This window comes from Seriola aureovittata, chromosome 3 (genome assembly GCF_021018895.1).
Source record: "Seriola aureovittata isolate HTS-2021-v1 ecotype China chromosome 3, ASM2101889v1, whole genome shotgun sequence".
NCBI classification, from domain to species: domain Eukaryota; kingdom Metazoa; phylum Chordata; class Actinopteri; order Carangiformes; family Carangidae; genus Seriola; species Seriola aureovittata.
Window position 1 is genome coordinate 30894152 of NC_079366.1, and position 21619 is coordinate 30915770.

Genomic DNA, 21619 nt, shown 5'->3' on the forward strand with positions numbered 1-21619 from the left:
AGACATTTGACAGAAGATCAGAAACTTCTCACTTATTTCATCAGCTTTTCTCTGCAGTGTGAGTTTATCACTCTGAACACTTTTCACTAACAAGAATAAAACTCTCCTCTCTCTGATGTGCTGTCATGCTGACCTCTGCTGGACACAGAGGGGAAACACATCTGACTGCTACAAACCTCAGACACTCTGAGGTGAAGACTCCACTTTCAAAATAAAACACTTGCACAAACACTTTCTTCTTCTGCCCAGGATTTAACTGCAGTGAAACTGAACAGCAGAGTAGTTTCATTCACTTCACAGATTCTGGATATTGATCATTAGAAATCACATTGGTGTATTGACTCTAAAACAGAACAATAATAGATCTGAAATCGATCAATAGTAATATGATGTGTTTGTCAGAGTGTAGCTGCTTCCTCCTGCAGCTCAGACGACCACGGTGGATAACGAATCAAGAGGCTGGATCTAAGGACCAGACTGAGGAACAAACACAGACCAAGACACTTCTTTTTTTAAGTTTATTAAAGCTTAAATTCATACAGTGCATTTAAAGTTTGAACAGGAAACACTGTCGTTATGCCAGTTTCACTTGAGTAAACCATCGTCTCTGGTTTACCAAATAAATGTTACCACAATAAAAGCTAGAAAACACATCATCACTATTAACATCTGTAGAGATCAATAGAATTAGACCCACAGCCAAATAACAGTAAATACAACAGTGACATAATAAATGAAAACTATAACTATATTGAGATAAAACATGTTTCCACTGTACATTACCACTGAGTCTCTGCATTAGTTTCCATAAATGAGAGTGAAACATTTAATTTAAAAACTGATCAGTTTGTCATTGTTTGGTTTGTTTTTATGTCTCTAACCAACTGGAATCCTGGTATTTACACCTGAGACACTATTGTAGTATAAATACTGTGTAACACAGTAAATGTTAACTTCTGTGCTCACCAGTGTTTTCAGATATTCTGCTGGTTGTTGAGACAGATTTTTGATATCAGGTAAATCTTCTTCAGACAGAGACTTGTCTTTAATGCAGCTTTGATGTCGCTCTGAAAAAGCTTCAGATTCATTTTAACGAGTGAAGTTGGAGCTGTCCTGTATTTCCAGTTCTGCCCCGCCTCCTACTGCAGCTCTGTTAATGAAGTTTAAACACCATTATAATGACATACACGGTGCAAATGTTTAATTCGATCTTTAGTCACTAAAACAATACAGGAAGTGAATTTCTTTGGCTTTTCTCTCCTTTGTTTTATTTGTTTCTGTGGTGTGGGTCTATAGCAGCTCGTAGTACATTCAGTTGAGACTAACCAGAATCCTGAAGAGACGATGCTCAACTGACCTCTCACAGTTTTAATGAAACCATCTCCCAGCTGTAAACTGCAGTGTGTGTTGTTACATATCTGTTGAGCTAAAACACTTGAGGCCTCCAGGTGATACAGCCAGAGACTCATCAAACTGAACAAGCTCTCAGCGTCATAACGGTTCAGGGTAGGGCGACCAGATGTCCCTTTTTACTGGAGACAGTCCCTGTTTTTGGTGGCCTGTCCCCAGCTACAGCTGTCCCCAGAAATGTCTCAGTTTTTAACTGTGAATTGAAAAAGGACTTCTAACTGTGCGCTTCTTTTGGCCAAGACAGGGGACTGGCTGCTAGTTATAGCAGCTTCAGAAATGAGGCTAAAACAATTAAAAATAGAGTTATCCACCAAGATTCTTCTGTTCTTTTTTTTTGCTTTAGATTCTTTTGATCTGTGGACGCTTTCAAACTAACGGAATATAAATAATTGATGAATAGATAGACAATATGACTTCACAACTGCTTCAAAGGTAGGGAGTCATCATTTTATCAGTCGGGAGTGTAATGTCGATCAGCCAGGAGGGAATTTAAAACAAACTTTGATAGTTACTTGATTCTCCACAGTTTAAAAGAACAAATGAGTCAATGCAAACATGATTCTATTCAAATATCAAATGAAATTAAATCGAGCTGCTGATTTTAAATGTTTTGTTAAAGAAAAATTAAACCTTCAGAGGAACACGAACGTTGTTTATTACAGATATTTGTTTCTATACCATATTTATCAGTTTATTTATATTCATATGTTCATTCTTTCTTCATTACATTATTAATTTCTTCTTACATTTTATAGGCTGTGACATCACAAACAGCTGACACACATCATCCAATGCTTTTTACATGTATTTGTTTATTTATTTATTTTCATGTAAGAAACACAGTTTACAGATTTCTGCTTTATTCATGATCTTCTCTTAAGGAATTATTTCAAAAATCAACATTTTTACACAATCGTCAGACATATAAATGATAAAAACTGACATGTTGTCAAGTTTAATAGATTATGAGAAATGAGAAATGTCCCTCATTGACTGAATGAAAAACATCTTGAACTCCTTCCCCTTTCCTCAAAATTTCTCTTTAATAAGACTTAAACTTAATTGTTTAGTTTGTGTTTATGTCTGCTGTATATTTACACTGTAGACATGCAATTTAAAGATTCATTTAATAAGTATATTGATTGTTGTCAATGCTTCATCATAAAAAAGATCAGGCAGTTTGATTGACAGGACAGATGATCAGAGGGGTGGAGTTTTTACCATCATTATTACAGGGACTGAAGAATGGGTAGAGTTTCTCAGTGAAGGAGCAGCCAGTAAAGGAGTAGATGAGAGCTGCAGCAGCTACGTCATAAAAGGAGACCAGACCCTCCTCATGATCCACAAACACCCCCACCTTCTCAGGCTGAGACTTCAGAGAGAGACAGACTGGGGGGTCAGCAAGAGCTTTGTACTCATTTCCATTTCTCAACCATATCGTCCAGTAACCATTCTGAGGGCTCAGTGTTATGTCTCCCTTCCTGTTGATTGACTCTCTGGCCACTCCTAAATTCCACTTAGTCTTTCCTTTAACCTGAACCTCAAAGTAAAATCTGCCTGAAGAGAAACTCTGCTTTCCTAAGACAAAAACACGGTTAGAAAATCTCTGTGGATTGTCTTGGAGATTCTTCCTCACATCACCACAGTGAACTTGTTTTCTATCATTAGACAGGATGAGCCAGTGATTTGCTGTATCAGGATCCAGAGTCACATCCTCTGCATACTGCTGGACCCTCTTCAGCTCAGCCTCAATCAGCTTCTTCATCTCTTCACTGAGCGTCTCCTCCAGCTGAGTCACAGCTCTCACCACAGTCCTCTCATATGATGGACGGACTCTGACCTCTGTCCAGTCCTTGGTGGGTGGAGCAGCTTTCAGGGGTGGGAAGCTTTGGAGGAGGTGGAAGTGGTCTTCAGAGAGTGAGAGCTGCTCCACCTCAGTGCTTCTCTTCATCAGCTCAGAGATTTCCTGTTCCAGCTCTGTGATGAAGTCTTCAGCCTGTTTGTCTGTGGTTTTCTGTTTGTCTTCGATCTCCTTTATGAGCTGGTTCAGGCCTCTGTCAACAGACTCCTTCAGAGCAGTGAAGACCTGAACACCTTCTGCTTTCTCTCTGTCTGCATCATCTTTACTGATCTTGACTGAGTGTTTGATCTCCTGAATCTTCAGTCGTCTCTTCTGGATCATTTGCTGAATTTCAGCCTCTGTCTTCTCCAGCTCTGCCTTCTTTCCTTCATATTCTTCTTTCAGAGGAACAAACTCATGTGTCTTGTGGTCTAAAACAGAGCAGAGCACGCAGACACATGTCTGGTCGGTCTGACAGAACAGCTCCAGAGGTTTATCGTGCTTCGTACACATCCTGTCTTCCAGGTTCTCCACAGGGTCGATCAGCTGATGTCTTTTCAGGCCTGACACTGTCAGGTGAGGCTCCAGGTGAGTCTCACAGTAGGAGGTCAGACACACCAGGCAGGACTTCAGGGCCTTCAGTTTGGTTCCAGTGCAGACGTCACAGGGAACTTCTCCTGGTTTGGAAACTTGTTGCTCTGAGCTGCTGCTGCTGGTTTTCTGTTGAGCTTCAAGTTTGAACTGAGCAACCACCTCAGAGATGAAAGTGTTGATGTGAAGCTCAGGTCTTATGTTGAAAACCTTTTTACACATGGGACACTGACACCTGTCACTAATGTCCCAGTGTGTAGTGATGCAGTTCTTACAGAAGTTGTGTCCACATGATGTAGTGACTGGATCAGTGAACACATCCAGACAGATGGAGCACAGGAACTGATCTTCAGATCTCAGGTTGCTGGCAGCAGACATGTCGACACACTGAGAACAAAAGTCAAAGTGTGAAAAATAACATTTAAAATACAAATGTTCATTACCTTAGAGCATCACAATCTGAATCACTATCTTTTTTTAAGTTTAAAAAAGACATTTACATTAACTGTTTGTTATGTGAAATGAACCTAGAAACGATGCTACATCTGTTCTGGCTAATGTAGTTACAGGAACAAATTCTGGAAAGATATTTCCCGATATATTGTTGACAACACTGACGCTGACTTTTCGCTCCTCTGGGAAAATGGACTCCTTTCATAACAAAACTAAATGTTTGATTACACCTCTCAGTTTGTGTTAAAGCTGCTTGTTGAAACACAGTGAATATGATCAGCTGTACTCACCAGTATCTGAGCAGTTGTTGAGGAAATCCTGATCAACTCTATTTAATTTTTCTTTAGACAGAAACACAGAGATCTGTCTCGACTGCAGCTCTGCTGTCGCTCTCACTAACTTTCAGTTTCATTTCAGGAATGTGACGTTGCAGTTTTCCTGTTCCTACTGTTGCTCCACCTCTCACTGCAGCTCTGTTTGTCAGGGTTTGTTTCCTGCTTCAGGCTCAGACATGATTATAGTGACAGACATTTGACAGAAGATCAGAAACTTCTCACTTATTTCATCAGCTTTTCTCTGCAGTGTGAGTTTATCACTCTGAACACTTTTCACTAACAAGAATAAAACTCTCCTCTCTCTGATGTGTGCTGTCATGCTGACCTCTGCTGGACACAGAGGGAAACACATCTAACTCCTAAAAACACACTCTGAGGTGACTTTCAAAATAAAACACTGCCACAAAACTTTCTTGTCTTTATGTTTGAATGTGTTTGAGTAAAGGTATAAAGGTGCTTGAGTATGTACTTTCCACCGTTGATAAGGAAAGTTCTGTACTGCTGTGAAAAATATGTTTTTTGCGTTTCCGGAGACCCAATTACTTTTTATGGAAGTCAGTAAAACCACAAGTAAAAGAAAAAAAAAGACGAAGTTAGTTATTATAACAAAAAATATATACCATACATTTTGACTATTTATATATAAAATATTTTAATACATAATTATAATGTAATAATTACAAGTCAAAAAACAACTTATGTTCATGCAAATTTGACACTGTTTTAAATGAAGTATTTGAAATATATTTTAAATAACATATGATTTTACACAAAATGTCAATATGAGAGAAAAAGCAGAATTGTTATGTTAATCCCTTTACTTATTTTGACTGAATAAATGGCTGAAAAAAAGTTTGATGCAGTGATACTTATATTCAAGGAAGCCCAGTTCCGTATATATATATGTATGTGTATATGTATGTATGTATGTATATATGTATATATGTATATAAATACTGTTGTTACTGGTGACTCGTGGAACTGGGCTTCCATTAATGTATAAATCTCTGTATCAAACTACTATTCAGTCATTTATTCATCGTAGATGAGTCCGGGCATTTTATTTTGAAAATCGTATCCGGAAGTTAAAGAACTTCTTGTTTTGCTAATTTGACACTGAAGTGGAAGCTGGTGGACAAAAACTTCTCCAGACATGTACAATCGTCACACGGTGACCCCGGTTCTGTGAGCGGAGTTAGAGCTCTGAATGTCCGTGTGAGGGTCCTCAGACACCGGGCTGCTCAGTTCATCGACCCGCTCTGGGTTTTATAGCTACTGTTAGCCTGCGGATGCTAACTTCAGCTAGCCCGAAGCTACCGTAGTTAGCTTCTTCCAACTCGCCACACAGGCAGAATATCCTGCTGATTCCTCTCTGGTTTTACCGTCTCACCGGTGCGAGGGATGTGGAGAGTAACTTTACAAGCGTTCGGTGTTCTGCTGCTGGCCTGGTTCTTCGGGAACTTTGTTCTGGGTTGGTTTCAACAAAACAACGTAAAACCCCAAACGCAGCACAGCGAGCATCCGAGCGGAGCCGCGGACAGCTCGGACCAGAGCTGCCTCTGCCACGTGAGTAACCGCGACACGGGGCTTGTTTCAGCCGGAGGTCGGGGCGGCTTTAATGCGGGGTTTTTTAACTGTTTGTCAAGCTTTAAACGCGGCTACACGATACTACAGTTTTCATTGAGGAAGTCTTCTAGCATTTTCTACTGTCATCTTAATTTGACGTCATCGTGCGTGCGTGCGTGCGTGTGTGTGTGTGTATGTATGTGTGATGCTAGCTAGCTCCAACTCTTCACCAGTGTCTGTGTTTGTGTGTCACAGTCACATAATTACCGTTTTATTTTTAGATATTTTTAATCCTTTTTTTTTTAATTTAATTAACGAAAACTTGTAAAAATCCAAATTAAACCCAAGTACAACTTAATAACTTAACACTACTTTTTATTATTGTTTTTTACCTATAATTAATGTCCAATTTAACTGCGTGAGAAAGTGATACACGACTGTAACTAACTTACACTAGCTTTACAGTAAAAAAAAAAAAAAAAAAACCAGGACAAAATATCCAAAATGACACGTTTGAACTCCAACACAGATTCAGATTTTTATTCAAACTGATGGTATTTCTATTACCGAGTAGAAAAGCGTGGTGTACTCTGATTGGCTGTAGCGGAGCGCCCATCCCGCGCCGTCTCATGGGAGTTGTAGTCTCCCGCTCCTACAGCTAACACCGCCCCTAACGTCCTCAGAGCTCACGGAGGACTACAAGCCGGTAGTCGCCGGCCGAGGGGCGGGGTTCCGTTTGACAGCTGGTTGTTTGGAGGCGGGGCCTCGGGCGAGCGTGGGGCTGGAGGTCTTGTAATGACAGCTCAGCCCGCAGACAGAGCTGCTGCTGCTGCTCAGGCACATGGGCGCCAAGTTCACCGAGGAGAAGTTTTAACCTCAAGGAGTTAAAACAGGAAAAAGAAGTAGCAGGATGCTCAGAGGACTTTGCCTCCTCCTGCCTTTCCTGGCGCTCGGCGGACTGCTGCACTCAGAGGTCAGCTGTGGTTTGGGTTTATGTCGAGTATTTTTGTTTCACAGTGAGACTTTCCAGGCGTTTCTGAAGGTCTGTGAGCAGCAGGAAGTAATTCTGACTAAGAAAAAAAGATTTTAAATAAGTAGGAGAGAATAGATTCTTACCAGTGTTTTTCATGTTTGAGTTATCACAGAAACTCAGTGTCCAGAGCTGGCACCATATGCTTCGTCATATCTTGCTCTGATCATTTCACTCTATAGACAAAATGCTTATTTAAGGCTCAGAAAAAGAACTCGCAGTGTGATGTCAAATCTCAATTAAACCTGGAAATCACATGTATGTTGAATTCTATGTTTTGTGTTCAGTTGACCTGATGACAATTAATTGGAAATCTACCAACTGAACATTGTGCCTGTTTCACCTCTAAAAAAATACCTCTCTTTTTTCCTGGAAATATCCTCGGACATTGTTGGGAATATACAGAAACATATGGTAAAAAACGAATTAAGAGACAGTAAAACTTAGCACTAGTACTACTTTAGTAATAACGGCACTTCCTGTGAAACCATAACCAGCTGTTACTGTGCAAAGTTTGAGACTTTTCATTGTTCTACTTTGGTTTTCAGTCATGTCAAATTAAATATACACAATTTACAATGATAGATTGAACATTTCAGAGCTGGTCATCCAATGCTTCAGCTCGTTTGCATGTCTGTTTATGCAAATAGCAAAAACAAAAGAGACGTAAAAGAGCAAAGCTCCGGTGCTGCAAACCACCCGAAGAACAGAGAAGCAGATCAAACGTAAGACAAGACCAGACTTTGAATTACTACAGTAATACGTTACCTATTATGTTATAATTTGTCCTTTTAAGCAAGGTAGGTTTCAAAATGTTTTATAGCAACAAGCTGAATGTCTCTGGGTTTTGGACAGATGGTCGGATTGAAAACGGCTTCTAGATCTGTCAACTCCAGCAGTAGGAAACTGTGACTTATTATTATTATTTCTGACATTTAATCAACCACACAATTAATCTGGTATTTGAGACAATAAATGAATAATGAGTTACAGCCCTGATCAGATGCTCACGGTCTAAAGTAAAGAACTGTGAGCAGTGTTCGTGTTGGGAGCAGAGCAGCCGACCACACGTTTGTCATTGTTGTCCAGCAGGTTCCACCAGATGTTTACAACAGGTCATAGCTGTTACCTGTTCTATAGGACGACCCAAAGCCTCCTCACGACGAGCTGGTGGTGTTACCGCCCCACCTTTAATACCTCCCTGTGTTTACTGAACTTAATCTTCTCCAGTTTACATTGGGGTTGTTCAGCTGCTCCTCAGGTCAAACGCATTTGTCTCATTAATTTAACACGTCAGCAGCTGAAGCCGAAGAGTGTGTTGATCAGGTCTGGATTCAGGATCACCTGTACGGGCTCAGGTAACGGCGGCGCTGCTGCCGTGCTGGATGTATTATGTATGTGCAGGTAGGTGGCGGTCGGTCTGTCTGCTGGACCTCCTGCTGTGAAAGGAGGACAGGTGGAAGTGGTCGGCAGGTGAATCAACAGGTTACTGATGCGACGAGTTGCAGATCAACATGTTAAGAAGAGATAATAATAATAATGATGTTAAGACTTAATTTACACATTGAATTAGCACGTTTATAGAACAAAGAAAAATTAAAGAATGCGTAAGAAAAAGGATCAATAAAAACAGTAATAATACTAATATTAATTTAAAACTGAATTAAAACGCAGAACATTGTAAAACTTAAATAATCTCATAAAAACACATTTGTTTTTATTTATTGAATTTAATTTGAACTGTAATTTAATCGGCCTGACGCTGCACAGTGGGAAAGCAGCTCTGAAACGCAGACAGCATTAAATAAGACATGATTTCCTCTAAAGGTAAAATGATACAGGTGGGATTGAGAGTCCAGTCTGCACTCACTTTTTAGTTTCACTGTTTTATCTCCAGTAGAACTCCAGCAAAGCTTTATTTCAAGTTTGTTTATGTAGCATTTATAAGCAGAATATGAACATTTAATTATTGGTTGATAACAGAGTAAAGTGTTTATTAATGTTCATAATTCTCCTGTGAGAACATATGTTGAGTTATTCCAGCTGTTACAGCGTACAGCTTCATTATAGTCTGTTATAATTAGGGTGCTGTTTAAAAATGTGCCTTGACTTTGACACAGAGTCTTAATGATACTTTTTAAATACCAATTTTATCAAATCCATTTTGATAAAAAAGAAAACTACAACACACATGGTACATATTTGAGTTTTACTTAAGTTTTATTTTGAAGCTCGGTCTCTTTACCCCTCAAAAGTGTTCGTGTAAATGAACAGCTGAGCCTCTCTTCTGATTGGCTGACTGTTTTCTGAGTGATCCAATAAAAATAAAGCAGATTTCAGGTAAAAACACTCAGAGAAACCAAATCCTGCAAGGTTTGGATGGTGGGTCCAGGTGGGCGGGGCTTGGTGACTGCTTTGTTGTGACATCACAAAGTTCCAGAAGTCCTGACGGCTGGTTTTAAGGCTCAGTTTCTGAATACAGGCTGTGTGCATTTCTCTGTGGACTGAGGCTTTGATACTTTCACAGTATTAATATAGAAGCTAGAGCTGATCTATAATCACACTACACATGGACACAGACCTTTACACTGGAGGAGCTTTAAGTCTTTTCAGCATTATATCACAGTTAACATTTCGTTTTTCTACTTGTTTAGTAGATGAACTTAATTTAAAATGAAGTTTTTGTTATTATTAATTGTTTGTCTGTTGTTTGGAAAGTTGTTATTTAAGAGAAATGTCGTCATGTGGGATGTAAAGGTATTAATCATGTGGTAAAAGTTTAGTTTTTCTCTCTGCTCTGTTTCAGCTGACCGGAGTCCTGGACGACTGCTTCTGTGACGTGGAGAGCATCGACGTCTTCAACAACTTCAACATTTACCCTCTCGTCCAGAAGCTGACGGAGAGAGACTACTTCAGATACTACAGGGTAAACTCTAAATACAACACGGCTCGGTGTACGCATCAGTGACTGTCTCATGTGGCTCGTACTGTTTTATCCTCTCGTCTGTTGTGAAGTTGTAACAGAGGTGGAAATCAGATTTGTAAAATCAATTATATCGAACTTAAAAATTTTAAAAAAGAAAATCTTAAAAATCAGATTTTTACATCACAATTTTCAGTTGAACACGTCTGTGACTCTGGTCGGTAACGAGCAGCTCGTTCACATTTTCCTCCTCTTTTCTATCTCTCTCTCTCTCTCTCTCTCTCTCTCTCAGAGTTTAGTGTAATGTGGCGTTCAGACTGACAGCGTGATGTGCGCTGCGCTCGCCGCTCGGTTCGGCGGAGTCGCTGTGGACCGAGCAAAAATAGTGTTTTCAAAACATCTAGCGAGACACGTCTCTACGAAGCGGGACGCTCCCGGTGTAGAGCCACTGAGGGGGAACACGACAAAGCTATGTTTACGTTCTTTTTGTCCCACTTCAGTGGCGGCTACGAAGGCGTGGCCCATCATAGCCGCCGTAGACCTCGAAGGCCGAACCGTAAAGATACGGTCTGGTCTGCAGAGCATTTTCTCTTCGTTTTTTACGTTTTAAGGTCCTTTAACAGTTACTCACCTTAAAACTCAAAACATTTAAAAGCGTAGCCTAATCATCGGGCTTTTTTTTTACGCAATGAATCTTGGGATATGTTGGACCCCAGGAAAAGAAAGACGTGTTTCTCATTCGTATTTGAAGGAGCCTTTGAATTGGGACACAGCTGTTGGCCACCTGCAAGCTCTGCAGACTGTTAAAACCAGGCTGTGCAGTTTAAAACGTACCTGAAGTACTTGGGTGGAAATCTGTTTCCAAGATGGAGCTTTCCTCCCGAGGTCGATACGAACATGAACTTGTTTCATATAATTCAGGGAATTCAGTAAAAAAACATCATATGATCATCTTTTTGGGTAGAACCGTAATCCACCATCTTGCTCATCATCTGCACCCTGTTTGAACTCTGATTTTATTCTGAAATTTCTGACAGGAAGTTGTGATTCCTCTCTTTCCGCTGCTCCGTCCAGCCACAGTCACACGTCATCACTCGACCGGCTGATTTACTGAACTCTTCATATCACACATTGCATGTTGCTCCGCCGGAGGTTTGTCAAGCAACAACAACAGAACCTTTGGAACTTCCTTTCAGAAATTTTCAGAATAAAAGCTCACAATAGCTTGAAATAAAGAATTTCTGCAACAAACCCCAAAAAACATGCTTCTATTTTCTTGGCAAAATCGCTACAGAGGAAGTGATTCTGCAGGAAACTGTCGCTGCTCAGACGGAGATCGATTTTCAGCAACAGAGATTGTTATTTTTTGTTGTTTTTTTTTATTTTAGATTAAAAAAACTTTACGTATAACTTTAAACTTTCCGCTGTCACATATTTTCCCTCTTGATGACATTCACCTCCCTCAGTTTGACGCAGAGTATCTCCAGTGCCAGTGGGTCTGGACAGAACTCCCTCATATTCAGGTTCATCTTAAACTCAACCCGCCACATGTCTGTAAACGCTGCGGTTGGTCTGAGTCGGACGTGAAGTAAAACAGTGCAGCAGAGTCGGTTACGAGGCAGTTACAGAACAGGAAGGCTGAGACGTATTGTGAAATACAGACTTAATGCAACACACGCAGTGAGACGAAGATGTTTCCAGTCAGCCGTTAAACCACCGTGTTAAACTCGAATTGGAGCCAATGGGGACGTTTATTATCTTTATATCATTTTTTTTTAAAACCTAGTTTTGCATTTACTTCTGATGTCAACGTCTGTTCTGATGAAACGCTGCACTGACATTTACATGTGTGGGCGACGCCAGCAACAACTTGAGCATCATTTAATGTTGGAAATTTAAAAACGTATTGAGTTATCGTCAGTCATCGTCACTCTACCTTCTTCTTGTCTGTTAACAAACTGAAGCCACGCCCACAACATCTTTCACACAGTGTCAATTAGTTCGGACGCAGAGTGAACGTTAAATAAAAGTTCAGTAAACGTTAAAAGTCAGACCCAGCAGTCTCCGTTTGGTTGGGTTGAGTTCAAAGTCCTGAAAGTGTTTTCAAAACACCCCCCCGTTTCCAGACAGGTGGTCCGTCCCTCCCACTGCTGAAAGTAATGGATTAATCCTGGAGGTTTGCTTTTTTCTCCTCGTGAAAGTAACACCACCCAATGAGGATTTGGTCGGACGGTCGACCGGGAGACAACAGCTGTAGAGATCAATGCTAACGTAAGATGCTAAACATTAGCACGTTAGCAGAGGACACTCCCTGATACTGGAGAGAACTCCACTGGTTCTGGTCCTGGTCCTTTACAGTACAACAGCTGTGATCCACCTTTAAAACAACCCTCACGTCATGATGAAGCGACAGAAACATGAGGCTGTTTGAAGATGATTTACTCGAATCTGACGTTAAATTCAAACTCACCTGAATTTGATCAGTAAACGACCTTCGCTTCTTTTTCTTTCCTCCAGGTGAACCTGAAGCGACCGTGTCCTTTCTGGCCTGATGACGGACACTGCTCCATCAAAGACTGTCATGTGGAGCCCTGTCCTGAGGTCAGAGGTCAACCACACTCACACCTATTTAATAATAATAACTCCACATTTTATTCACAGAGCACGTTTTTAGATACTCAGAGAAGCTTTACAGGACAAACTAGGTAATAACAATAATAATAATATTAATTTATGTTTCTGTGTTGAGCACACTGTGCGTATTAACTGTGATTATTATTTATCTAACGCCACTTTAACAAACTTTCATCCATCGTTCAGATGGATGATTTAAGGCTCAGTTTGGATAAAGTTGTCTCTTATTGTTTGTTTGTTTGTCGTGTTTCACAGAGTAAGATCCCCGTCGGCATCAAGTCTGGGAACTACAACAAGGTGAGACCTGCTGTGTGTTTCCAGTTATTTAATGCTAACAGAGTGTAAGTCACCGATCAGCCACGACATTAAAACAGGGAGCTGGTTTTAGTTAGTTAGTTCCTACAAAACTTTTCTCTTATTTCACAGTTGAAACACGTCTCACAGCTCGTCTCCAGATCAGACAGCATTTTAAAACAAGATCGATCTCCGTCCTGACGACTGTTTTAGCTCCGTATCAGAAATAATCTCTGTTCACACTAAGCAGGGCTGCACAGAGTTTTCAGTTGGAATGATCGTTTTTGCTTTTTATTTTCACAGTAAATATAATTTTTGTTGGTCTTGTACCAAACAATCATGTTCCTTTATGTCTGGAGAAATGATTTGTAGGCCGGGGGCGTCCCTAATGGTGCTAACAATGCTAATGCTAACAATGAACAACAATGTGACACATTTTACCTTCATCACAAAAAATTGCAGCTCCTGGATATTACACTTGACTTGACTAATCATGCAGCCCGAATACTAACACACCTGAAAGCCCACATCACATGACCATTCACTACACTGAGCATGTGCGAGCCGGTGTAAACAGGAAGTAGATTGTCTCCTCTGCAGTTGTAGCATTAAAACAGAGAATGTAAGTGAACAACAGCTGCAAAGACAACAAGGTCAGTGACACTGTCATTCATCATCATGTTGTATTCACCACTGGTAGTCCAGGCTGATGACAGCCAATCAGGACAGACCCTGGCTGTGACCTCATCGTTTACAAAGGTCTCAGTTTCTGTCCAGACTACAACACAACTCCAGAGTTTTCAGAATAAAACACAACCCAGAGTTTTCAAAATAAAACACAACCCAGAGTTTTCAAAATAAAACACAACCCTAGAGTTTTCTGAAAGTCTGTTTCAGAGGATTGAGAGCTGTAGATGTAGATGTAACCTCAGACTGTTTCCCGTTTCCTTAAAAACACCACAATTCTGCTGCCACTCTATATTTTTCTTACTATCTCATGTACCCAAACAAACAGTATGCTAGTCCGTCTCTCAACACCTTCCCTCCTCTGTCTGTGGCTCTCAGCTCCGAGCTCATTGGTTCCTACTGAAGACGTTAATCTTTAAAAACAATCACCAATATATAATTTGATTTTTTGGTTTTTATCAAATATCATTCAAACAGGAGGGAACAGAGCATCTGTTGGGGACTATTTCCAGTGGTGGATTAATCCACATGTGGTGCTGTAGAGAGTATTTGGGGCAGCAGGACTGTGTGTGTGTTAGTGTGTGTGTGTGTTTGTGTGTGTGTGTTAGTGTGTGTGTGCGTGCGTGCGTACGTACGTGCGACTGAGTCAAAACAAACTAGTGTTTGTGTTCATGGTAACTGTGACACTTTAAAACATCAGCAGACGTTAATGAAACGTGTGAGAAGCCGCCGGCTGTGAACGCAGCCTGGACCAGACTGATGTTTGTACCTGATCATGTCAGGACGTCAGGTTCCTTTAACTTGTTTAATGGAGTTAAGGACCAGCTGCATTTATTCCAGCACTTTCTGTCTCATCAGCTGATTCACTAAAGTACACACACACACACACACACGCACACACACACACACACACACACACACACACACACACTCAGCTTATCTCCTGATAGTTTCCATGCAGAGACGGAGGACTGAGTGTTTGCCCGCTCTTGGCTCGCAGCCTGATGTTTGTCTTGTAATGAACCAGACGTGTTTGGACATCTGCGCTCGTCTCAGTGAAGGTCGAGTCTGCTTCACTGACCGTCAGCTGTTCCTCTTACGCCGGGAACACTCTGCCTGTGTGGCGTGAGCGTGGCGGCTGATGTCGCTGAGCTGTCGATTTCTTTTAATTATAAATTAATTACTGATTCATTATTGACAGAAAACGTCACTAAAATGTCTCCGTCTCCACATGCAGCTGCTACAATGGTTAGAATATATATTTTTATGTCTGTGTCATATTCAGATTCGGACTAGACATAGAAACTGTAGTGGAAGGTGTCAGTTTAATGTGATGTTGCTGGTATGATGTCACTATGACATCAGCAGGGCTTTTCTCTGCTTCTGCTGGGGGACGCGTCACGCTTGAAAAATAGGCGAGATGCAGAATCTGTAGATCACGCGACGCAGCCGTGAGGCAGTGTGTCCGCTCTAACCTGTCAACATGGGCGGCAAAATGAAAATCAACACGTTCACGGCGTCCAGTGAGTTTTCAGCCTTAAAATCGCTGTGTGGGATTAAAGGAAACCTCAGACTGCAGGAGTTTACATCTGGAATCTGAGGCTTTCCTTGAGAAAACATCATCTCGTTATTGCAGCACATCAGAGGAGTGATGTGGGAGGTTTCTCTGTTAACTTCATCATTACAGTAAAACTTAGAAATGACACCAGGAAGCAGCAGCTCCTCGCACTTCGCTGCTCTCCAGAGACAGATATGAAAACTATCCAGAGATCAGAGTGTTACTCTCAGCCTGTCACACTAACAGCTTCCCTCCCTCTCTCTCTGTCTTCAGTACTCCCAGGCAGCGAACACGATGTCGGACATGACCGAGTGTGAGCAGGCCAAAGAGCTTGGCGCCATCAACAGCACCCTGAGGTGAGACCACACACCTCAAACCCTCCGAGCGCTGCAGCTCATTGTTCCCCTGCGCCGGCGACAGCCATTTTGTTTTCAGATTATTTGTTTGTCCGTCCTGTTCTCGTGGACACGATATCTCAGGAACACCTTCACAGACCTTCTTCCAATTTGGCACCAACATTCGCTTGGACTCAAGGATGAACTGATTAGATTTTGGTGGTCAAAGGTCACAGTGACCTCACAAGGCACTTGTTAGCCATAACCCAAGACTTCACACAAATGGTTCATATTTTCTCTGACTCTGGATGAACAACAACCTGAAACTAATCCGAGTGGCGGAGGGATACGACCACGAGGAGGAAGTGATTCTAGTTTTCAACATGTTCAGCAGCCGACAGTGACCAGGTCAAACATTAACCAGCGTCTGAGCAGACCGACGTTCACCCCTCCTCCGTCACAGGAAGTGTGCAGCGTCGTCAGACTCTGATAAAGTCTGATAGAGGAAAATTCAAACCACACACAAGTTTGTGCTGATGAAAACAAAGATTAAACTCCTGATATTAAAAAACTTTGCAACTCGCTCGGCTGTTCAGTGTCTTCAGACGTTTTGTCTTCAGGCTGCACTGAATGAAATTGCTCACCTGGTTGTGACGTTTGCAAAAGTTCAAATTGTGATTTTGATATAAAATGGTTTATTATTTAGTCCAGCTCATGATCATTGAGTGGCTGTTGGTCTGCGTTCTTGTTTATAACTAATTCTTTACTACTACAAAGCCTGTAAAGTGTCTTACTTCCTGTTTCAGTAACCAGAGCAAAGAGGCGTTCGCTGACTGGGCGAGACACGACGACGCTCAGGACCACTTCTGTGAGCTGGATGGTGAGGACTTACCCTCTTTAATCCAAATCTATCTTAACAAATACTGTTCAGATTCCTCCAGTGGTGATTCATGCTCCCCAGAGGAGGAACCCCTCACAGTTATGGAGACTCTCGACCTTTAAATCAAACCGTCACAATCAAGACAAGTTGCCCTACTCTGCACAATAATGTCAAAATCTAAAATCTAGTGATGTTTTGTGATGATGTTTCAAGTCCCCTAAAGTCTAAGTGTGTGTGTGTGTGTGTGTGTGTTGTGTGTGTGTGTGTGTGTGTGTGTGTGTGTGTTAGATGAAACCTCTCCAGACGCTGACTACGTGGATCTGCTGCTGAATCCAGAGAGATTCACTGGATATAAGGGACCTTCAGCCTGGAGAGTCTGGAACAGCATCTACGAGGAAAACTGCTTCAAGTGAGACACACACACACACACACACACAGTAAAGATAAATTGATTATTGATTTACTAATACCATTCATGTGTCATTTGATTCCTGCTGAGCTGATCTTGTGTTTGTTTGTGTCGTTGACATTTGTTTTGATTAAACACTAGAAAGTGTGTTGATCTGTGTTATTTATTGATGAACTGACTCTTTCTCTTCAGTGTTCAGACAATCAACAGTTTTTCATGGACCTAAATAAAAGATAAATTCTTTTCTTCACAGAGAAACGTGCAGATTTAAAGCTGCTGCTGAAAGTAAACGTGTGTCTTTGTGTCCACAGGCCCAGATCAGTGTACCGACCTCTGAACCCTCTGGCTCCGAGCAGAGGTGAGTCAACAACAAACAGTTTACTGTTTCACTTTGGACTCACAGGTTCAGCTGGAGGTTCAGGTTGAAGCGACTGGAACAAAACCTGAGATCCACTGCAGGACTGAGCTGTTACATGGTTTTAGCTTATAATGCAAAAGATATTCCAAAAAATTAAAGTTTTTATTGTTGTTTTGATCATCACTGTCTGTCTGTACAGACATAGACAGGAACTTCTTCACGTTTAGTACAAACATTCACCAGGACTCAAGGATGAACTGATTAGATTTTAGTGGTCACAGGTCAAAGGTCACGATGACCTCAAAAAAACACAAAAATGGTTCATACTTTCTCTGACTCTGGATAAACAGAGATGTGACCTGAAACTAGTCTGAGTGGCGGAGGGATACGACCAGTGTGTAGCATCTGAAACCCATCTGTACTGGATTAAATGATTTTATATTTTCATTGGGATAAAAACTCACATCAATCATTTTCAGATTTGTGTTTATTTATTATTGTTTGGGTTTTTTTGCATCTTTTCATCTGTCTGTTGATTCGTGTGTGTGTGTGTGTGTGTGTGTGTGTGTGTGTGTGTATTAATAGCACAGATCTAACAGAGCTTTGTTGTCTCTCCTCTCTCTCCGTCTGTGCAGGTGACGATGATGGTGAGTAAAAACCGGCTTCACATGGATTTATTTTTAGTTTTAGTTTTTAAAAGAAAAGATAAAGTCTCTGTTCTGACGTCGCTCTCGTTGCAGGTGAAGGTTTCTACAAGTGGCTCGAAGGTAAGTGTTTATCTCCCTGCTTGTTTACGTCTCTCTGTGTTATTCTCTGACGTTTTTTTGTTTTTGTTTTATTTCCTCCGCCCCGGTGACAGTCAGAGCGGCAGCCATTTTGTTTTCCGGTTGTTCGTTTTTCCTCATTCTCGTCGACACGATATCTCAGTAACACCGTGATGAATGACTTCTTCAAATTTGGCTCAAACATTCACTAGGACTCAAGGAGGAAGTGATTAGATTTTGGTGGTCAAAGGTCAGTGTGACCTCACAAAACACTTTTTAGCCGTTACTCAACCAATGGTTCATATTTTCTCTGATTCTGGATAAACAGGAAGTGACCTGGAACTGGTCTGAGTGGAGGAGGAGCTGATTCATCTCAGAAGATGAAGATGAGACTTTGATAAGTGAAGAAACTTTACATCTTTATTCGGATCAAACTGAAGAAAACTGTTGTAACTGTCACCAACTCGTGAACATGAAACTCGTGGCTGTAAAACGTCTGCTGGAAAAATCAGTCACACTTCCTGTCGTCGTCTTCAGCCGCCTCCTCCTGTGAAGCCGGGCTCTTATCTCCTCTCTGCTTCCTCTGTGTGTGAAGTGTTTGATCTTCAGAGTTCAGACAGTTCAAACGCTCCCACAGAGAGCTGTCAATCATCCGCGGTTCAGCGTCATCGACGTGACTTCCGCACAGAGCAAATTCATCCTGGGATATAAATCTGAGAGAAGAGACGATAGTTTGGTTTATTAAATAACATGAAACATTAATTAACACGTCTACAAATCTCAAATACGCCACAGAATAAAGTTCAGCAGTAACTAAATTATCATCAGGATCAGTCCAACAAACAGAAACAATAATTCTCCCACTGGAGGAAAGAAAGAATAAATGTTTGTAGTAATTTGGGTGAAATGAAACTTGAAATAAAGCTCTCTCCCTCTCTGCCCCCCCCCCCCCTCCACCCCCCCACCCCCCCCCTCCTCTCTCTCTCTCTCTCCTCAGGTTTGTGTTTGGAGAAGAGAGTTTTTTACCGGCTCATCTCCGGCCTCCACAGCAGCATCAACATCCACCTGTGTGCCGAATACCTGCTGGACGGTACGAACATCCACCTGCAAAACAACAAAACAAACCCTTGCTCACTTTATGCTAACAAGCTAACTAAACTGAGCCATGCCAAATATTGATCACACTGGACTGAATTTATTCTATATTTTTGTGATAATCTGTAAATATGGAAGCTCTGAAAGGCTGATTTTTGCTTTTTCTGAGGAGGAAAAAACTAAACAAAAAGAATCTTAGAAAAAGATTGCCCAATGTTTTCAGACAGAAAAAGAAATTTGAAAAAAAAAATTATTTTTTTGAAGTGTTTGTTTTGTAATATTGATTTCAGCCACAAGAGGGTGAAGTGCACCACTAGCCTAGTCTAAATCTTACAGAAACATCTCCCTCTAGGTGATTTTTAATTTCTTCACCCTCTAGTGGCCAAAATCAGTATTACAAAAGCAAACAAAAAAAAATTTTTTTTGGGGGGGGGGGGGTGATTTTTCTAATTTTTGTTTTGTGTTGTTTTTATCCAGAAAAAAAAAAAATCACTTGTCCATCAGCGGAGTTTATACAGATGAAAAGAAAAAACAAACAATATTTCACTTGCCTTTCAGGGCTTCTGTATAATATCATAATAATATGGTTTTATTAATGTTTAATTAACGGAAAACCACCAAAGTTAAAAATGAGCATGAAAATGAAACAGGACGAAGAGTGAAGTAAGATGACAAACTTCATCGTCCTCATGTAGTAAATAGACAGATTCTTCATGTTGTCGGGTTGTGATTCCTCAGAGGGGTGGGGCCGGTCTGTGTGGGGCCCAAACATCCAGGAGTTTCGGAGTCGCTTCGACCCGGCCGAGACGAAGGGTGAGGGCACGCGGCGCCTGAAGAACCTCTACTTCCTGTACCTGATCGAGCTGCGTGCGCTCTACAAGGTGGCGCCGTACTTTGAACGGGCCTTCGTCAACCTGTACACAGGAAACACTCAGGAGGACAGCACCACCAAGGAGCTGCTGCTGCAGGTCTTCAACGAGATCAAGTAAGACCGACTCCTCCGCAGAGGTCCGGTTCTGGTCCGCGGGGGGGCGTTAAAGACCAGAACCAGAAACCTCAGATCCTTCCTCAACACTGAATCTGTTACTCTGATTTTCTCATGATTATCGCGGCCAAAAGAATCAAGAAAACGATACTAGAGCGATATCTTTAGAAAATTAATAATAATATTAATATATTTTATTAATAGACGCCTTTTAAAGCCTCTCAAGGTCACGTTACAACACACAGTAAAATATAAAGTAGAAGCAGCTAGAAGGTATTAAATACACAATAAATCAGAATGAGTGTAACTCTGTAAAATAGATGTGATTTCATTGGACGTGGAAGGAAGGTTCAGTATTACAGAAGATCTAACAGCTGCTTTTGTCTTCCAGATCGTTCCCGATGCACTTCGACGAGAAGTCCATGTTCGCCGGACACAAGATGGAGGCCAAGACGCTGAAGGTGACGGCGGCGGCTTTAATCTTCTTAATGAGCGGTGAAGCAGAGGAGCCAGAGACCGGTCCATTCAGTAGATCAGGGGTCCAGTCTTTTCGGTGTCAGCAGAACAAAAGTAGAAACCCTGTGCTGTGAACCTCATGTTTAACTGGTTTAACCGGTTTAACTGGTTTAACTGGTGACCTTTTTATTCCTCCGCAACAGTCAGAGCAGCAGCCATTTTGTTTTCATGTTGTCTGTCCGTCCGTCCCATCTTCTTTGGACATGATATCCCTGTAACGCCTTGACTCAAGGATGAAGTGAATAGAGTTTGGGGGTCAAAGGTCACAGTGACCTCAGATAACACTTTTTAGCCATTACTCAAGACTCATATAAGATAATTCTCGTCTTCTTCATAGATCAGCGGTGTGTTCATTATCTATAAACTGTAAAGAACGATAGTTCAGGACGTGAGTCGCACCGGATCCTGTTTTCTGTCACATGATCGATCTGCTCTGAACATGGCCGTCTCCTCTCCTTCCCTCAGGAGGAGTTCCGCCTCCATTTCAAAAACATCTCCAGGATCATGGACTGTGTCGGCTGCAGCAAGTGTCGAGTGTGGGGAAAACTTCAGGTGAGTCGCTTCACCGCCGCTCTGCTCCGGCTGTGTTTGACAGGAACTGTGCTGCATTAGTTCGACCTTCCTCATTAAACGTTCACTTCCCCGGTATGATGGCTTTGATTTAGACTCAGGGTCTGGGCACGGCTCTGAAGATCCTTTTCTCCGAGAAAGAGATCAAGAACCTTCCTGAACACAGTCCGTCTAAAGGCTTCCAGCTCACCCGACAAGAGATCGTGGCGCTGATGAACGGCTTCGGCAGGTAAGCTGCGTTTGAAGCTGAAAGACGGGACAAGAAATACAGACACAAAGTGACAGTTAAAAGGTTTGTCGAAAGGTTTCTGTCGTGATGATCCACCACTTTGGTCCAGACGGAAATGTCTCAACAACTACTGGATGGATCAACACTAGTTTTAAAG

At 41.5% G+C, this 21619-nt stretch overlaps 2 protein-coding genes across 3 annotated transcripts in view; one reads left to right on the forward strand and one right to left on the reverse strand.

Moving 5' to 3' along the window:
• Positions 1-2202: 2202 nt before the first annotated feature.
• Positions 2203-4899, reverse strand: LOC130164571 (E3 ubiquitin-protein ligase TRIM21-like). The gene is made up of 2 exons (XM_056369382.1): positions 4585-4899; positions 2203-4228 (listed from the first exon to the last, which is right to left on the reverse strand). Exon 2 carries the CDS (start codon positions 4217-4219, stop codon positions 2582-2584), a length of 1638 nt encoding a protein of 545 aa, XP_056225357.1. The 5' UTR covers positions 4220-4228; positions 4585-4899; the 3' UTR covers positions 2203-2581.
• Positions 4900-5434: 535 nt separating this feature from the next.
• The window catches only part of ero1b (endoplasmic reticulum oxidoreductase 1 beta), a 20081-nt gene continuing 3896 nt past the window's right edge, over positions 5435-21619 (forward strand). Inside the window, exons 1-15 of one of the 2 annotated variants that reach the window (XM_056369434.1) lie at positions 5435-6195; positions 10032-10151; positions 12666-12749; positions 13038-13079; positions 15595-15677; positions 16463-16536; positions 16825-16945; positions 17257-17303; positions 17939-17950; positions 18044-18070; positions 19065-19157; positions 19901-20147; positions 20539-20608; positions 21129-21215; positions 21329-21462. In XM_056369434.1, coding sequence (XP_056225409.1) covers positions 6031-6195; positions 10032-10151; positions 12666-12749; positions 13038-13079; positions 15595-15677; positions 16463-16536; positions 16825-16945; positions 17257-17303; positions 17939-17950; positions 18044-18070; positions 19065-19157; positions 19901-20147; positions 20539-20608; positions 21129-21215; positions 21329-21462 — 1406 coding nt within the window. In that variant the 5' untranslated portion in view covers positions 5435-6030. Of the gene's footprint in view, positions 6196-6521; positions 7169-10031; positions 10152-12665; positions 12750-13037; positions 13080-15594; positions 15678-16462; positions 16537-16824; positions 16946-17256; positions 17304-17938; positions 17951-18043; positions 18071-19064; positions 19158-19900; positions 20148-20538; positions 20609-21128; positions 21216-21328; positions 21463-21619 lie in introns of those variants that run through there. The other variant, XM_056369442.1, reaches the window with a different exon arrangement.